Source organism: Sapajus apella, unplaced genomic scaffold, assembly GCF_009761245.1.
Source record: "Sapajus apella isolate SASKATOON/1434 unplaced genomic scaffold, GSC_monkey_1.0 scaffold49, whole genome shotgun sequence".
Classification (NCBI taxonomy): domain Eukaryota; kingdom Metazoa; phylum Chordata; class Mammalia; order Primates; family Cebidae; genus Sapajus; species Sapajus apella.
In genome coordinates, this window is record NW_022436989.1 from 1,968,935 (window position 1) to 1,982,923 (window position 13,989).

Sequence of the window (13,989 nt, forward strand, 5' to 3'; positions counted from 1 at the left end):
GATGCACAGAGAGCTTTAAGTTACTTGATTCTGGTCTCACAGAAAGTCCAGAAGCTGGGATTTACCCTGGCAGACTGGTTAAACCACCCTGTGGTCCTCTGTAATTGTACTGATCATTCCTTTTAAACTAGGTGCCCTATGGTTTAAAAAAGAAAAAAGTATGTGGTAAATGTTTTGAATTCCGTATTTTAAACCAGTTGTTGTTTATCTATGGAATATCTTCCTGCTAGCCTTTTATGCTCTTACCCAGGGTGCAGTGCAGTGGCACAGTCATGGCTAACTGCAGCCTCAACTTCCCAGGCTCAGGCAGTCGTCCTGCCTCACCCACCCAAGTAGCTGGGACCACAGGTGTACACTACCACATCGACTAATTGTTTTTTACATTTTTTGTAGAGACAGGGGTCTCACTTTATCTATCAGGCTAGCCTTAAACTTGTGGCCTCAAGCTGTCCCCCTGCCTCAGCTTCTCAAAGTGCTGGGATTACAGTTGTGAGCCACTGTGCCTGGCACTTTCACCTTTTGTGTACATAAATTTTTCTGTTCCCTTTGACTGGAACAAGTAGTTCAGAATGAGCTGGCTAGAAAATTTCACTTCTTTGAAAATAAAAAATCTACTTTGTAACTAACATTGTCTCTGGAAAAGCAGTAGTTATGGCACAGACAAGCTCAGGTTATATTTAGGATTAATGCTTTCCCTGCCCAGAAAGCTTGAGGAGCAGGAGGATTAAAAGGAAAAGACTAAAACAGTTGAGTACCTGCTTTCATGGCCTGTGTTTATATTGTAGCACTTTCTAGTTAGAAGCATTAGATAGTCCTAAACATATGGCTTACCCAAATGATGGTGGAATTTTTCCTGTCATTTCTCTCCTAACATGGAAAGGTAGGTTACAGTACTAATGATTTCCAGGTTTGGGGGTGTTTGTATCTTTCTAAAGCACATCATTTGTTCCAGTTTTTATTGTGTTTTTTAATATATATAATATGCACACACAGATATATAGATATATATAGATATAAAGATACAAATAACAGATTTTTCAACTTTTTTTTAGCTAAAAAAATAGAGGTTCCTGCACAGCTAAAAGAATTAGTTTCGGATTTATCTTCTCCTTTTGTTATCTCACCTCCTGCTTTAAGGAGCAGACAAAAAAACACTTCCAGTAAGAAAAAGCTTGAAGATGAACTGGTAAGAATCACATCCATTTATTTGTGTGTTTGTTAAAACATACTTTTTTAAAAAAAAATACGTTTCAATAAAATTTTAATTTAAATTTTAAAGATTTTAAATTTTGTTAAGTAAATGTCTTAAGCAGTCGTGTATACTGAAAGCCCAAAATGGTCTTTTCTACCCCTTCGGAGACCCTGCCTTTAAGACAGATCTGTGGTGTGTTACTGATGATATTTTACTAGCAGCTAGTTTAAATTACCTGTTAGTGGAAAAGTTTTTAAATTCTAGTGCCCATCAGAATTACCTGGTGGTGTTTTTTTAAGAAATAGTTGAAGGATTGAGTGTGAGTCCCTTATGTTTATAAATGTTAATTCATAAGTATTTACTGAATTATCTGCCATCAGTCCCTTAATCTGCAAGGCCAAGTTACACAAAACTCAGGCAAACCTCCTCATCTTTCAGGCACCTACAGTTCAATTGAGATACACAGTTTCATTGAAGAGACAAAAATAATTATTTCATGGCATGATAAGAATCATTTATACCCAAAAACTCTGTAGACAGAGGTTAGAGAAAACAGGCATTCCGCCTGGCAGAGTAAACAGCAGATGCAAAGACTCAGAGCATGGCAATGGCAGGCAGATGAGGAGTGTTCATGAACAACAAATAGCCATGTGTGTATTATACACAGTTTCTATGAAAGATGAAATGTGGGTAGGAAAGAATAGTCTCTGGTTGGCTGCTTCTTACAAAGCGAGAGCCTAGATATGGACAAGGGAATGGGTACAGAAGGGCAGAGGACAATGGAAACATTCAAAAATAAAACTGGTAACTTGGAGATGAGTTGAATTGTGGGAACGAGGAATAAAGAACAGTCCTATATAACTAAGGTTTTTTACTAAAAAGTGTGAGGAAAGGATTGGACTTGGTGAGTTTGAATTCATCAGCAGTGTTTGGGCTATGGTATTCCTTGTCTCAGGATAGAAGTTTTAAAATTAGATTCATGTTTAAATACTTAACTTTTTAAAATTTTTAACCCATAGGAAGATGATGCACAATCAGTAGAAACTGTGGGAAAGCCAAAAGCCAGACGAATCAAGACTTCAAAAACAAAACAAGCAAGCAAGTATGACTTTCTGTTGTCATTGATAGATTGAGACAGAGTTCACTATGTCATCCGGGCTGCAGTGCAGTGGTGTGATCCATCTCGGCTCACTGCAGCCTCTTGCCTCCCAGGTTCAGACAATTCTCATGCCTCCACCTCCTGAGTAGCTGGGACTACAGGCGTCTATCACCACACCTGGCTAATTTTTGTATTTTTAGTAGAGACGAGGTTTTTGTCATGTTGGCCAGGCTGGTCTTGAACTCCTGGCCTCAGGTGATCCTCCTGTGCTGGGATCACAGGAGTGAGCCATCACGCCCAGCCTTGTTCTGTAATTTTTATCCATTTTTTCCTCAAAATTAGATTTGAGAAGACTTAATTTTAAAAAGGATAAGCTCATCAGAAAAGATTAATTTTCAGGGGCATTTACAAGCACTGGCTCCCTGGCATTGTTGGATTTTACTGCTGAAGGTAGATTTCTCTACATATTAAAAGCATGAAAGCCTGATCCTTTTAAGAGGAGGATGGTAGGATGGGAGCAGTTTAGTTCCCAGGGGATCCTTCTGGTTTTTTCAGAAAAGCAGCAAGTGGGGGAGGGAAATGGGACGGTTTACCTCTTTGTCAGTAAAGTTAGGTAACTGTTAGTAAAAAATAACTATGTACTTTTAAATTCTGCAGTTATTTTACAAAAAGCAATAAAACTGTATCCATGGGAAAATTAGATTTGTTACACAGTATCTTGTTCATGCTGTGCTTAGTTAGGCATGGTTGAATTTAATAAAAGCACAAGTTGATGCATTTTATCTAAAAATGGATTTAATACACTATTGACTGATATCACTGTTTACATATAAATTGGTATTATATATATTTGAGAAACTCATGTTTGTGAAATTCTATACATATTTGCTAATTGCTGGTGTTTGATAATTGACATTTCCGATATGCCACATGGGCCTTGCTGGGCTCTCATCCCCTGGGCTGGCTACTAGTCCTTGGCCCATCCTTGTAATCCAGCAGCATTTTTTAATACGTTTGAAACATTTAGGGGAAAATTCAATAATTGAATTGTTTGTAAATATTCTAATCCAAAAAGAAAGAAAAATTCCACTTAATGAAACTGTAACTCTGCTTCTCATTAGCTTATAAGTGAAGCTTTAAGCTTCACTTCAGTGGTTTCTTGAAACCATTACATGTTTAATAAAATGAAAGCACTAAGCAGCCCCTAAGGTTTCTTTCAACATGTTGGGAAGCCAGTTTTATAAGATCGTGTGTTTATTCTTACTTGATCATATCTTTTTTTTTTTTCAGAAACACAGAAAAAGAAAGTGCTTGGTCACCTCCTCCCGTAGAAATTAAGCTGATTTCTCCCTTGGCAAGCCCAGTCGATGGGGTCAAAAGCAAACCAAGAAAAGCTGCGGAAGTGACGGGGAAAGGTCTTGGGAGGAACAGAAAGAAACTGTCTTCCTTTCCAAAGCAGATTTTACGCAGAAAAATGCTGTAATTTCTTGGCAAGTTTTTAATGTACACCTATTTGTAAAGTCATCAGGATATTGTGGATTACTAAATATCTAGTTTGGAAGAAAATAATTTATATAAATTATTGTAAATTTTTATGTAAACATAAGGTCTTCAATAAGTAAAGTAACTCCATATGGAGTGATTGTTTTAGTACAGGCAATTTTTCTATTTTATATTAAGACTTCATACATTTATATAGTATGTAAATATGGATTATTGGAATGTTAAATAAAGTATATACTTCACAGTAGTTTGTGTCTTATTAGATTTTTGAAAGGGAGGGGCATCTGTTTCAATAATTTTATATGCTCATTGGTCTCATTTTCTCTGTAATTAAAATATTAGACCAGTCTTAAAATGGGGATGATCGAACTATTGAAACTTCTTTTTACAGTTACTATTTTATAATTTATGCACTTTGATTCTGTGATTAAGATTTCTAATCATAAAATGTATTTTATTGTTTTGGGCTGTTACTGTGTTAAAATTGAACTATGGGCATGTAATTTTGCCATCAAAGTTTCACAAATTTTGCGTAACCTACCTCAAATGGATAATCCAAGTAATGCATTGGTTACCTATACCGGTGGCATCTTATTTCAGCAAGCTTAAAGGCTCTTTATCTTTAAAGTCTTAATTATTCAAAGACTAATCCAGGTTAGATTGACCGGTTCACTGCTCACTTGCACCTTATCAAAGGATTTGACAAAGGAAAATGTAAAATAAATCTATGGATATTCAGTGCATCTTGTGTGTGCCTAATATTGATAGGATGAAACGTCTGAACAAATTTTTATAATATTGCTGTGAAGGAGCTTGTTACTGAACCACAGAAATCCCTTAATATTCAGGTTTTAGAACGGGCAAATTCTTAGCGACCTCAGGCACAGATTATTGAGGTTGGGGAGAGTGTGAGTAGATGCAGAAAAGGAAAAGCAAAAAACAAACACCCTGTTCTCTGCAGTACACCTGTGCAGTTAAGTAATGACACTCGATGTAGGCTCTAAAATTCATCAATAAATAAGTGTGGTAAGATAATTTGTAACAGGTAATTGATAGTGTGTAATGAACGGTCTATTAATAATTGATCATCTAGAAATGAACTGCTTTTGTTGGCTAAGCTTTTAATGTTTTAATGTGAAGCATAAGCAGTGTGCTTTCTGCATTATTTTCTACCAAATCACAATATGGATAATGAGAAATGGATGAAAATGCCTACGCCAAGTACTGACAGTGTGAAAGTCGCCGTGCGAGTGCGGCCTTTTAGTCAGGCTAGTGGTGGGTGTTACACTGCCTCGTCGAGAAATTTACTGACTTTATTACTTCTTTAGTGACAGTTATCAAACCTGTATTTAAGCTGCTTGTCATTTATGGAATATTGAACTTACTTAAATGAACTTGTTAAATGAATAAAGATCTAAACAATTCAGTAAATAATTTCATTCCTTTTGTGCAAGTAGCACAATGAAAAAATGGGCGAAATGTATGTCAAGTAATAGTTTTTTAAACCAATGCAATTTGGTGAATATAGTTGTGTGGTACCTGTTTTTAATGGATGTACTTTTTTCCCCTCTGTGAATGTACATCATAAGCAAAAAAATTGCCTGTTCTAAATGAACTTTATATATTTAAATGAATGTATGTACTTATGTATAAATGTCTTTATATAGCTTGAATAAAAACACTGCTCCTTAAAATGTGTTGCTACAACATTTTAGGATAGCAGGTGAATGATAGTCATTCTTGGACCTGGTAGCAACCATGTATCTGTGATTATCAATGCACTGGTTAAACAAGGTACTTAGTATCATAGTAAGGTAAACAATATACCCAAAAAGATACTTAGTCTTGGTGGTGAGGTGACTCAGGTCAGGTGTAGGTAATTCTGCCTGGACAGATCTTGAAGGCTTCCTAGATAGAAGTGTTTGAGAGGAATAAAGGCTTTGTAAAATATTGGTGAAGATTTGCTCGACAGAACAACATGCGGAGGCCCATTTGATAGTAACTGGTCCTGAGTGGGCTACGATCTAATGACCTCACAGGAGGTCTCCCCCACACTTCTCCAACTTGCTGCTTTTACCATTATCAGTGTTACTTTGTCCCTCTTCGCTTGGTATCACTTCTGTCCTGTGCCTCTCTATATTCATCTGTATTGGGAATATTTCAACAATGGGCACAGCTGTATAATCATGTAACTTTAGTTATATGTATAACTAACTAACTTTTAAGTGTAGCCACTATTTAAGCCTTCTAAAATAGCATGGCTTCTTAATGATCAAAGAATCATTTGATTCTAACTGATCAAATAAATGCCCAACAATGAATTTGTGACCAGTATGTTAAAGGCTTTGGCCCAACCAGACCTTCAGCAACACGGAAGATGGCGATTCCTGCAGTCATTTTCACTGACCTCTAATATTGTCAGGATGAGTAACTGCAAGTTGTAAACAGCAAATGAGGATTTGTAGGATTAGGCACTGAAGAAGTGGTCATGTACTTAACACAACCTTCAGTTCCCTTTTCGAGAAGATGGCATTGTATTCAGGTCCACCACCGAAGTTGACTAGCTTTGACTAGTCGCAAAGAGGAAAGAGGACAGATTCAGGAGGTAACTTGAAGGTCCGGTGCATGCTCTATATCCAGAGGGGCTGTGTTCTAAGACCACCAGTGGATTCCTGAAACCACAGGGAGTACCTAGCCCTATATCCGCTACATTTTTTCCTCTACATGCATACCTATGGTAGGTTATAAGTTAGTCACAGAACTCCTGTGCTTTGGGGCCATGATTAAATAACAAAGGCTCAAGCACTCGAGTGCCACCATGTTCATCTGACAACCAAGATGGCTACTAAGCCGCTGTGCACGGATGTGCTGGACAAGGATAGAGGTCCAGGCAGGACAATGGGATGGTGTGAGGTTTTCACACACTGCTCAGGTGGGTGGCACAGTTTAAAACATACAAGTTGTTTATTTCTGGAATTCTCCATTTCATATTTTCAGATTCTGGTTGACTGCTGGTTGCAAACCACAGAAAGTGAAACTGCAGACAAGGGGGCACTACTGTAGACAGTCACAGATCATCCTACCCAGACAACTGCAATACCTCCTACGTGAACTTGTTGCCCAGTCCATTCTATACCTAGCAACAAGAAAAAAATGAGTATCATGGAACTTTCTGCTCAAAACCTTCCATTAATTGAAAATAGAACTTGACAGGCCCTAGATGACCTGGACACTGTGTAACTTCCTGACTCCCTGTCTAGTCCTTAAGTTCATTGTGGGATCAGAGAACTTGCTTTAGGACATCTTTGTTATAAGAAGCAATATATTGCTGGGCACAGTGGCTCATACCTGTAATCCCAGCACTTTGGGAGGCCGAATTCAAGACCAGCCTGGCCAATGTGGTGAAATCCCGTCTCTACTAAAACTACAAAAACGAGCCAGTGTAGTCACGCATGCTTGTAACCCCAACTACTTGGGAGGCTGAAACACGAGAATTGCTTGAACCCCCGAGGCGGAGGCTGCAGGGAGCCAAAATCACACCACTGCACTCCAGCCTGGGCAGCAGAGTGAGACTGTCTCAAAAAAATAAAATAAGCAACATATTCTCAGGCAGTATGTTCTCTGGGCCTCAGTTTATCTGTAAAATGGGCTATTGCCACTCGACAAGATTGCTGTTGGAAGGAACAGAGGAAATGTATGTTGTTGAGCACAGTGCCTGACAACTATTTTAGCTGCATGTTTTCTACCACAGTCTCTTTTAAAGAACTCTGAGGTAATACAATTCAAAGTATACGATTACGTGGTTTTAAATATGTTCAGATATGTGCGACAATCACCACAGTCAATTTCAGAACATTTCATCACCTCGGAAAAGAATTTCTATACCTTTTAGTTATCCTATTTCCCATCCCTAAGCAACCACTAATGTGCTCCCGCAGATTTCCCTTTCTGGACATTTCCTATGAATGGAATAATACATAGTCTTTTGTGACACTTCTTTCACACAGCAGGTTTTCAAGGTCCGTCCGTGTTGTAGCATATGTCAAAATGTCATTCTCAATGGCTGCTGAATATTCAGTATTCCATTGTGTGGATACACAAAGTTTTGTTCATCAGCGGATGGACATTTCAGTGGGTTCTGCCTTTTGCCTGTTATTAATGACTGCTACACACATTTGTGTAGAAGTTTTTGTGTGGGCATATTTCCATTTCTCTTGGTTACATGCCTAACCGTGGCATTGCTGAGCCATAGGGAACTGTTTAATCATTGGAGATATTGCCAGATTGTCTTCCAAAGCAGCTATACCAACATGTATTCCCAACAGCGGTATATACAGGTTACAAATTGTTCACATCCTTGCCAACAACTATTATCTGACTTCCTCATTATAGTCATCCTCGTTGATGTGAGTGGCATCTGTGACTATGATTCGCATTTATCTAGTGACTAATGATACCAAGCATCTTTTTATGTGTATTTATTTGCATATCTTCCTAGAGAAGTATCAATTCAGATTCTTTGCTCTTTTTTCTTGTGGCGGTGGTGGTTGCTGCTGTTGAGACGAAGTTTTGTTCTTGTTGCTCAGGCTGGAGTACAAGGGCGCAATCTCAGCTCACAGCAACCTCCACCTCCCAGGTTCAAGCGATTCTTCTGCCTCAGCCTCCCGAGTAGCTGGGATTACAGGAATGCACCACCATGCCCGGCTAATTTTTGTATTTTTAATAGAGACGGGGTTTCTCCATGTTGGTCAGGCTGGTCTCGAACTCCCAACCTCAGGTGATCTGCCTGCCTTGGCCTCCCAAAATGCTGGGATTACAGACATAAGCCACCGCACCTGGCTCTTTAATCATTTTGTAAACTGGATTGTCTATTATAAGCTGATCTTTATAGGTTACAAATATGATTCCTTATCAGATACATAATTTGCAAATTTTCCTCCCATTCTGTGGATTGTATTTTTCACATTCTCAATGTTCTTTGAAGCAGAAACATTTTAAATTTTGGCAATTTCATTGCTTTGTTTCAGGTGTTATAACTAAGAATCCTTTGTCCAAATTGTCATGATTTCCTCCTGTTTTCTTCTAAGTGTTTTATAGTTTTAGCTCTTACCTTTAGGCTTTTGATTCAAAATAATCTTGTATATAGTAAGAGTTCAAGTTAATTTTTTTTTTTTAAGAGACAGGGTCTTACTCAGTCACCCAGGCTGGAGTGCAGTGGTATGATCATACTTCACTGTAACCTCAAACTCCCAAGCTCAGGCACTCCCCCTACCTCAGCCTACAAAATAGCTAGGACTATAGGTATGTGCCACTAAGCCCAACTAATTTAATTTTTTCTTTCATTTTTTTTAAATAGAGACAGGATCTCACTGTGTTGCCAGGCTGGTCTCAAACTCCTGGCCTGAAGCGATCCTCCTGAATTGGGGTTACAGGCATGAGCCACTGCATCCAGCCACGTTCATTCTTTCTCACACAGCTATCCAGTTCTCCCAGTATCGTTTCTTAAAAGGCTATTATTCTTTTCCCCATTGGATGGTTCGAGCAGCCTTGTTGGAAATCAACTGACCATGAATGCCAGGGTTTATTTTTTGGACTCAGTTCTATTAATTTGTATGTCTGTCCTAGTTAGTACCACACTGCCTTCATTACTGTTGGTTTGTATGAAGTTGTCAAGTCAGGAAGAGTGCATTCTACATTTTTCTTCATTTTCAAGATTGTTTTAGCTACCGTGGATCCCTTGCAATCCATATGAATTTCAGAATCAGCTTATCATGGCTGGGCGTGTTGGTTCATGCCTGTAATCCCTTCACTTTGGGAGGCCAAGATGGGTGGATCACCTGAGGTCAGGAGTTCGAGAGCAGCCTGACCAACATGGTAAAACCCCATCTCTACTACAAATACAAAAATTAGCTGGACATGGTGGCACATGCCTATCATCCCAGCTACTTAAGAGGCTGAGGCAGAAGAATCGCTTGAACCCAGGAGGCGGAGGTTTCAGTGAGCAAGGATTGCATCATTGCACCCCAGCCTGGGCAATAAGAGCAAAACTCCGTCTTAAAAAAAAAAAAAAGAAAAACCAGCTCATCATTTTCTGCAAAGAAGTCAGGTGGGGTTCTCACAGGGATTGCACTGGATCTGTATATTAGTTTGGTGACTACTGCCTTCTAAATGACCTTAGGTCTCCATGAACATAGGATGTTTTTCCAATCTTTGATTTCTTAGTTTCTTTCAAAAAAGTCATATAGCTGTCAGAGTATGGTTTGTACTTCTTTCATTAAATATATTCCTACTTTATTTTTAAAAATTAATTATTTTTTGAGACAGTGTTTTGTTCTTGTTGCCCAGGCTGGAGTGCAGTAGCATGATCTCTGTTCACTGCAACTTCTGCCTCCCAGGTTCAAGTGATTCTTCTGCCTCAGCCTCCTGGGTAGCTGGGACTACAAATGTCCATTACCACACCCACACCAGGCTTTTTTTTTTTTTTTTTTTTTTTTGTATTTTTAATAGAGACAGGTTTTTACCATGTTGGCCAGGCTGGTCTCAAACTCCTGACCTCAGGTGATCTACCCAACCTCAGCTCCCCAAAGTGCTGGGATTACAGGTGTGACCCACCATGCCTGGCCTTATTTTTAATTTTTGTGTATGTACAAAAATTAAATTTTTTTTTAAAAAAATAAAATTTTGTATGTACCCATAAAAATTAACTATGTAACTACCACACCATGCAGAGCCTCATGGGAAACAGGCAAAGTACAGGAGAAAGTATGTCTTAGAGCCTTTGTTGTGGTTTCTGCAGGAAGGAATGCGCACGGCAGAGGACGCAAATTTGAGCAAGTTTAGGATTGGATAATATAAATTATTTTGGTGGACTGTGACCTGTAAGGGTGGCCTTTATTTGTCCAGTACCTGGCCTTGGGGGTGATTTAGAGGAGGGAAAGTACTGGCTTGGTGTATAGAAGTTAGACGACAGTTAGATGAAGGAGGTAGTTGGAGATATGGGCTTTGGATTGGTTGATTTGCACATGAAAGGCAAGTTGCTTGCTATCTCTAGGAATCTGACAGGCTTGGTGAGCTGCAGGAGGTCAAACCATCAAAAATATGATTAATACAATAATTTCCATGTTGAATCAATCTTGAAGCCCTAGGATAAATTCCATTTGGTCATGGTGTACAATTCTTTGTATATGCTGCTGGATTTAGTTTCATAGTATTTTGTTGAGGATTTTTGCATTCATATTCATAAGAGATAATGGTTCATAGTTTTGTTTTCTAATGATGTCTTTGTCTGGATTCAATATCAGAGTGATACTGATTTCATAAAGTGAGTTGAGTAGTATTCACTCTTCCATCTTCTGAACAGTTTGTGAAGAATTGGTATGAAGGTTTGTGAAACGTTTAATAGAATTTGGTAGTTAAGCCACCTCAGACTGGACTTTTCACTGTGGGTAGCTGTTCTTTGCAATTCTACTTCTAGGTCTTCCTTTGTTCTAGATCAATTTAGATTCTTTTTTCTTCTTGAGTCGATTTCTGTCACTTCTGCCTTTGCAGGAATTTGTTCATCTAAGTTATCTAACTTGCTGGTGTTAACTTGTTGGAAGCATTCCTTATAATCCTTTCTTTAATCATAATTTTCTTTCATTCTGTGAATATGTGTATAATGACTACTTCAAAAGTGTTTTCCTGATAATTCCTGCATCTGGTCCCTCTGTTTCTGTTATTCTTTTCTCCCCAGTGTATGCATCATACTTTCCAGTTACTTCGTGTGCCTCCTAATTTTTCCATAGAAATTGGACGTTGTAGATATATTGTAGCAACTCTGGCTATTAGCTCTGCCTGTCCTCTGTGCCTTGCTACTTTTATTTCCCGGTTTTTTAGTGACTGGCTGGATTATTTTAGGGAAGTCTGTTATGTCCCCCAATCCCACCATTGTTCCTTAGAAAAGCAGAGTTCTGGGTCTGCCCCAGTCACCCTGGGAGAGCAATGGTTGTGGTCCGGCTCCCTTCCTCTCCGTACTTGACCATGCCCACCTGTTAATCTTCACTATTTGCTGTCTGATTATTGTTTTCAACAATGTCCTGGGGCATAAGGTGTTTTGCAAATGAATCCGATCAAATTCTGCTTCCTTTAAAGGAATACTTTCACAGACAAGTGTTTGATATTTTTGGCCTTCAAACTGTCTTATTCTCCACTTCATCCCTGAACATTAGCGTGCACACGCTTTCTTTTTTTTTTTTTTTTTTTTTTTAGACGGAGTTTCACTCTTGTTACCCAGGCTGGAGTGCAATGGCATGATCTCGGCTCACCGCAACCTCCGCCTCCTGGGTTCAGGCAATTCTCCTGCCTCAGCCTCCTGAGTAGCTGGGATTACAGGCACGCACCACCATGCCCAGCTAATTTTTTGTATTTTTAGTAGAGACGGGGTTTCACCATGTTGACCAGGATGGTCTCGATCTCTTAACCTCGTGATCCACCCGCCTCGGCCTCCCAAAGTGCTGGGATTACAGGCTTGAGCCACCGCGCCCGGCCTGTACACACACTTTCTACACTTCTTCCCTGAACATTACAGTGCACATGCTTTCTGCAGTTCATCCCTGAACATTAGAGTGCACACGCTCTCTTCAGTTCATCCCTGCACATTAGAGTGCACACACATTCTCCAGTTTGTCCCTGAACATTAGAGTTCGAACACCTTCTCCAATTGGTACCTGCGCATTAGAGTGCACATACTTTCTCCAGTTCGTCCCTGCACATTAGGGTGCACACATTTTCTCCAGTTCACCCCCGCATATTCGAGTGCACACACTTTCTCCAGTTCATCCCTGCACATTAGAGTGCACATACTTTCTCCAGTTCATCCCTGCACATTAGGGTGCACATACTTTCTCCAGTTCATCCCTGCACATTAGGGTGCACATACTTTCTCCAGTTCATCCCTGCACATTAGGGTGCACATACTTTCTCCAGTACATCCCTGCACATTAGAGTGCACACACTTTCTCCAGTTCATCCCTGCATATTCGAGTGCGCACGCTTTCTCCAGTTCATCCCTGCACATTACAGTGCATACACTTTCTCCAAATTGTCCCTGCACATTAGTGTGCACACACTTTCTCCAGTACATCCCTGCACATTAGTGTGCACACACTTTCTCCAGTTCATCCCTGCACATTACAGTGCATACACTTTCTCAAAATTGTCCCTGCACATTGGAGTGCACACACTTTCTCCAGTTCATCAGTAACAGGTAGACAGAGGCAGAATTAGAAATGCTATTATCTTGATCTTCCTGGGAAGAAAGTTACCCAGCTGGGATCTGGAGCAGAGAGGGAGCCCAGTGTTAGTGGCTCTAGCAGTCCGGAGTGGAGTCTCCACCCTGCTGAGCTGGCAGGGGGAAGAAAAGGAATGATCTTGCTTCAAATACCACAAACTCATTTCTTACCAAATTTAGTATATTTTTTTGAATACATGGTTCTTTCTCTCTTTTCTCTTTTCTTTTCTTTGTTTTTTCTTTTCTTTTCTTTTGAGACAGAGTCTTACTCTGCCAGCCAGGCTGGAGTGCAGAGGTACGATCTCAGCTCACTATAGCCTTCACTTCCCAAGTCCAAGTGATTCTTATGCCATAGCCTCCTGAGTACCTGGGATTAGAGGCGCACCACCACACCCAGCTAATTTTTGTATTTTTAGTAGAGATGGGGTTTCACCATGTTAGCCAGACTGGTCTCAAACTCCTGACCTCAAGTGATCCACCCTTCTCAGCCTCCCAAAGTGCTGGGATTACAGGTGTGAACTACTGCACCCGGCCATAAATAGATGTTTCTTCACTGTCTGTTTGTCTTGAGGACCATTTCTAGAGGTTTTAAAAGGTGGTTTTTAAATTTTGATTTTTTAATGGATATTGTTTTACTGGGGAATTCACCAATTAAGCCAGAAGTCAGTCTCTCCACTAATATCGTTATTGTTATTAGTATAGTTAGGTGTTAGGGAGCCAGCTCTTCTCAGAAAGTTAATATGACTAGAGCCAAGCCTTTCAAGAATTTTGAGGGAGTATAGGAACAACTGCTTGTTCTTACAGCTGCTAAAAGTAACACAATCAGAGAACTTAATTTCTTACTAGGTATAAAGACTAGTGAAACAATGAACTTGGATGACAAAGAGAAACTAGAATGATTGACTCTGAATTTGTAATTTGACTGTA

At 39.5% G+C, this 13,989-nt stretch overlaps 2 protein-coding genes across 3 annotated transcripts in view; both read left to right on the forward strand.

Annotated features, from left to right (window-relative positions):
* Nucleotides 1-5,488, forward strand: part of AHCTF1 (AT-hook containing transcription factor 1) — an 86,196-nt gene extending 80,708 nt beyond the window's left edge. For both annotated transcript variants that reach the window (XM_032242184.1, XM_032242185.1), the window contains exons 34-36: nucleotides 1,053-1,186; nucleotides 2,212-2,294; nucleotides 3,582-5,488. In XM_032242184.1, coding sequence (XP_032098075.1) covers nucleotides 1,053-1,186; nucleotides 2,212-2,294; nucleotides 3,582-3,774 — 410 coding nt within the window. In that variant the 3' untranslated portion in view covers nucleotides 3,775-5,488. The remainder of the gene's footprint in view (nucleotides 1-1,052; nucleotides 1,187-2,211; nucleotides 2,295-3,581) is intronic.
* The window catches only part of LOC116525901 (kinesin-like protein KIF28P), a 77,968-nt gene continuing 68,941 nt past the window's right edge, over nucleotides 4,963-13,989 (forward strand). The window contains 1 exon segment of the mRNA XM_032242031.1: nucleotides 4,963-5,066. Coding sequence (XP_032097922.1) covers nucleotides 4,979-5,066 — 88 coding nt within the window. The 5' untranslated portion in view covers nucleotides 4,963-4,978.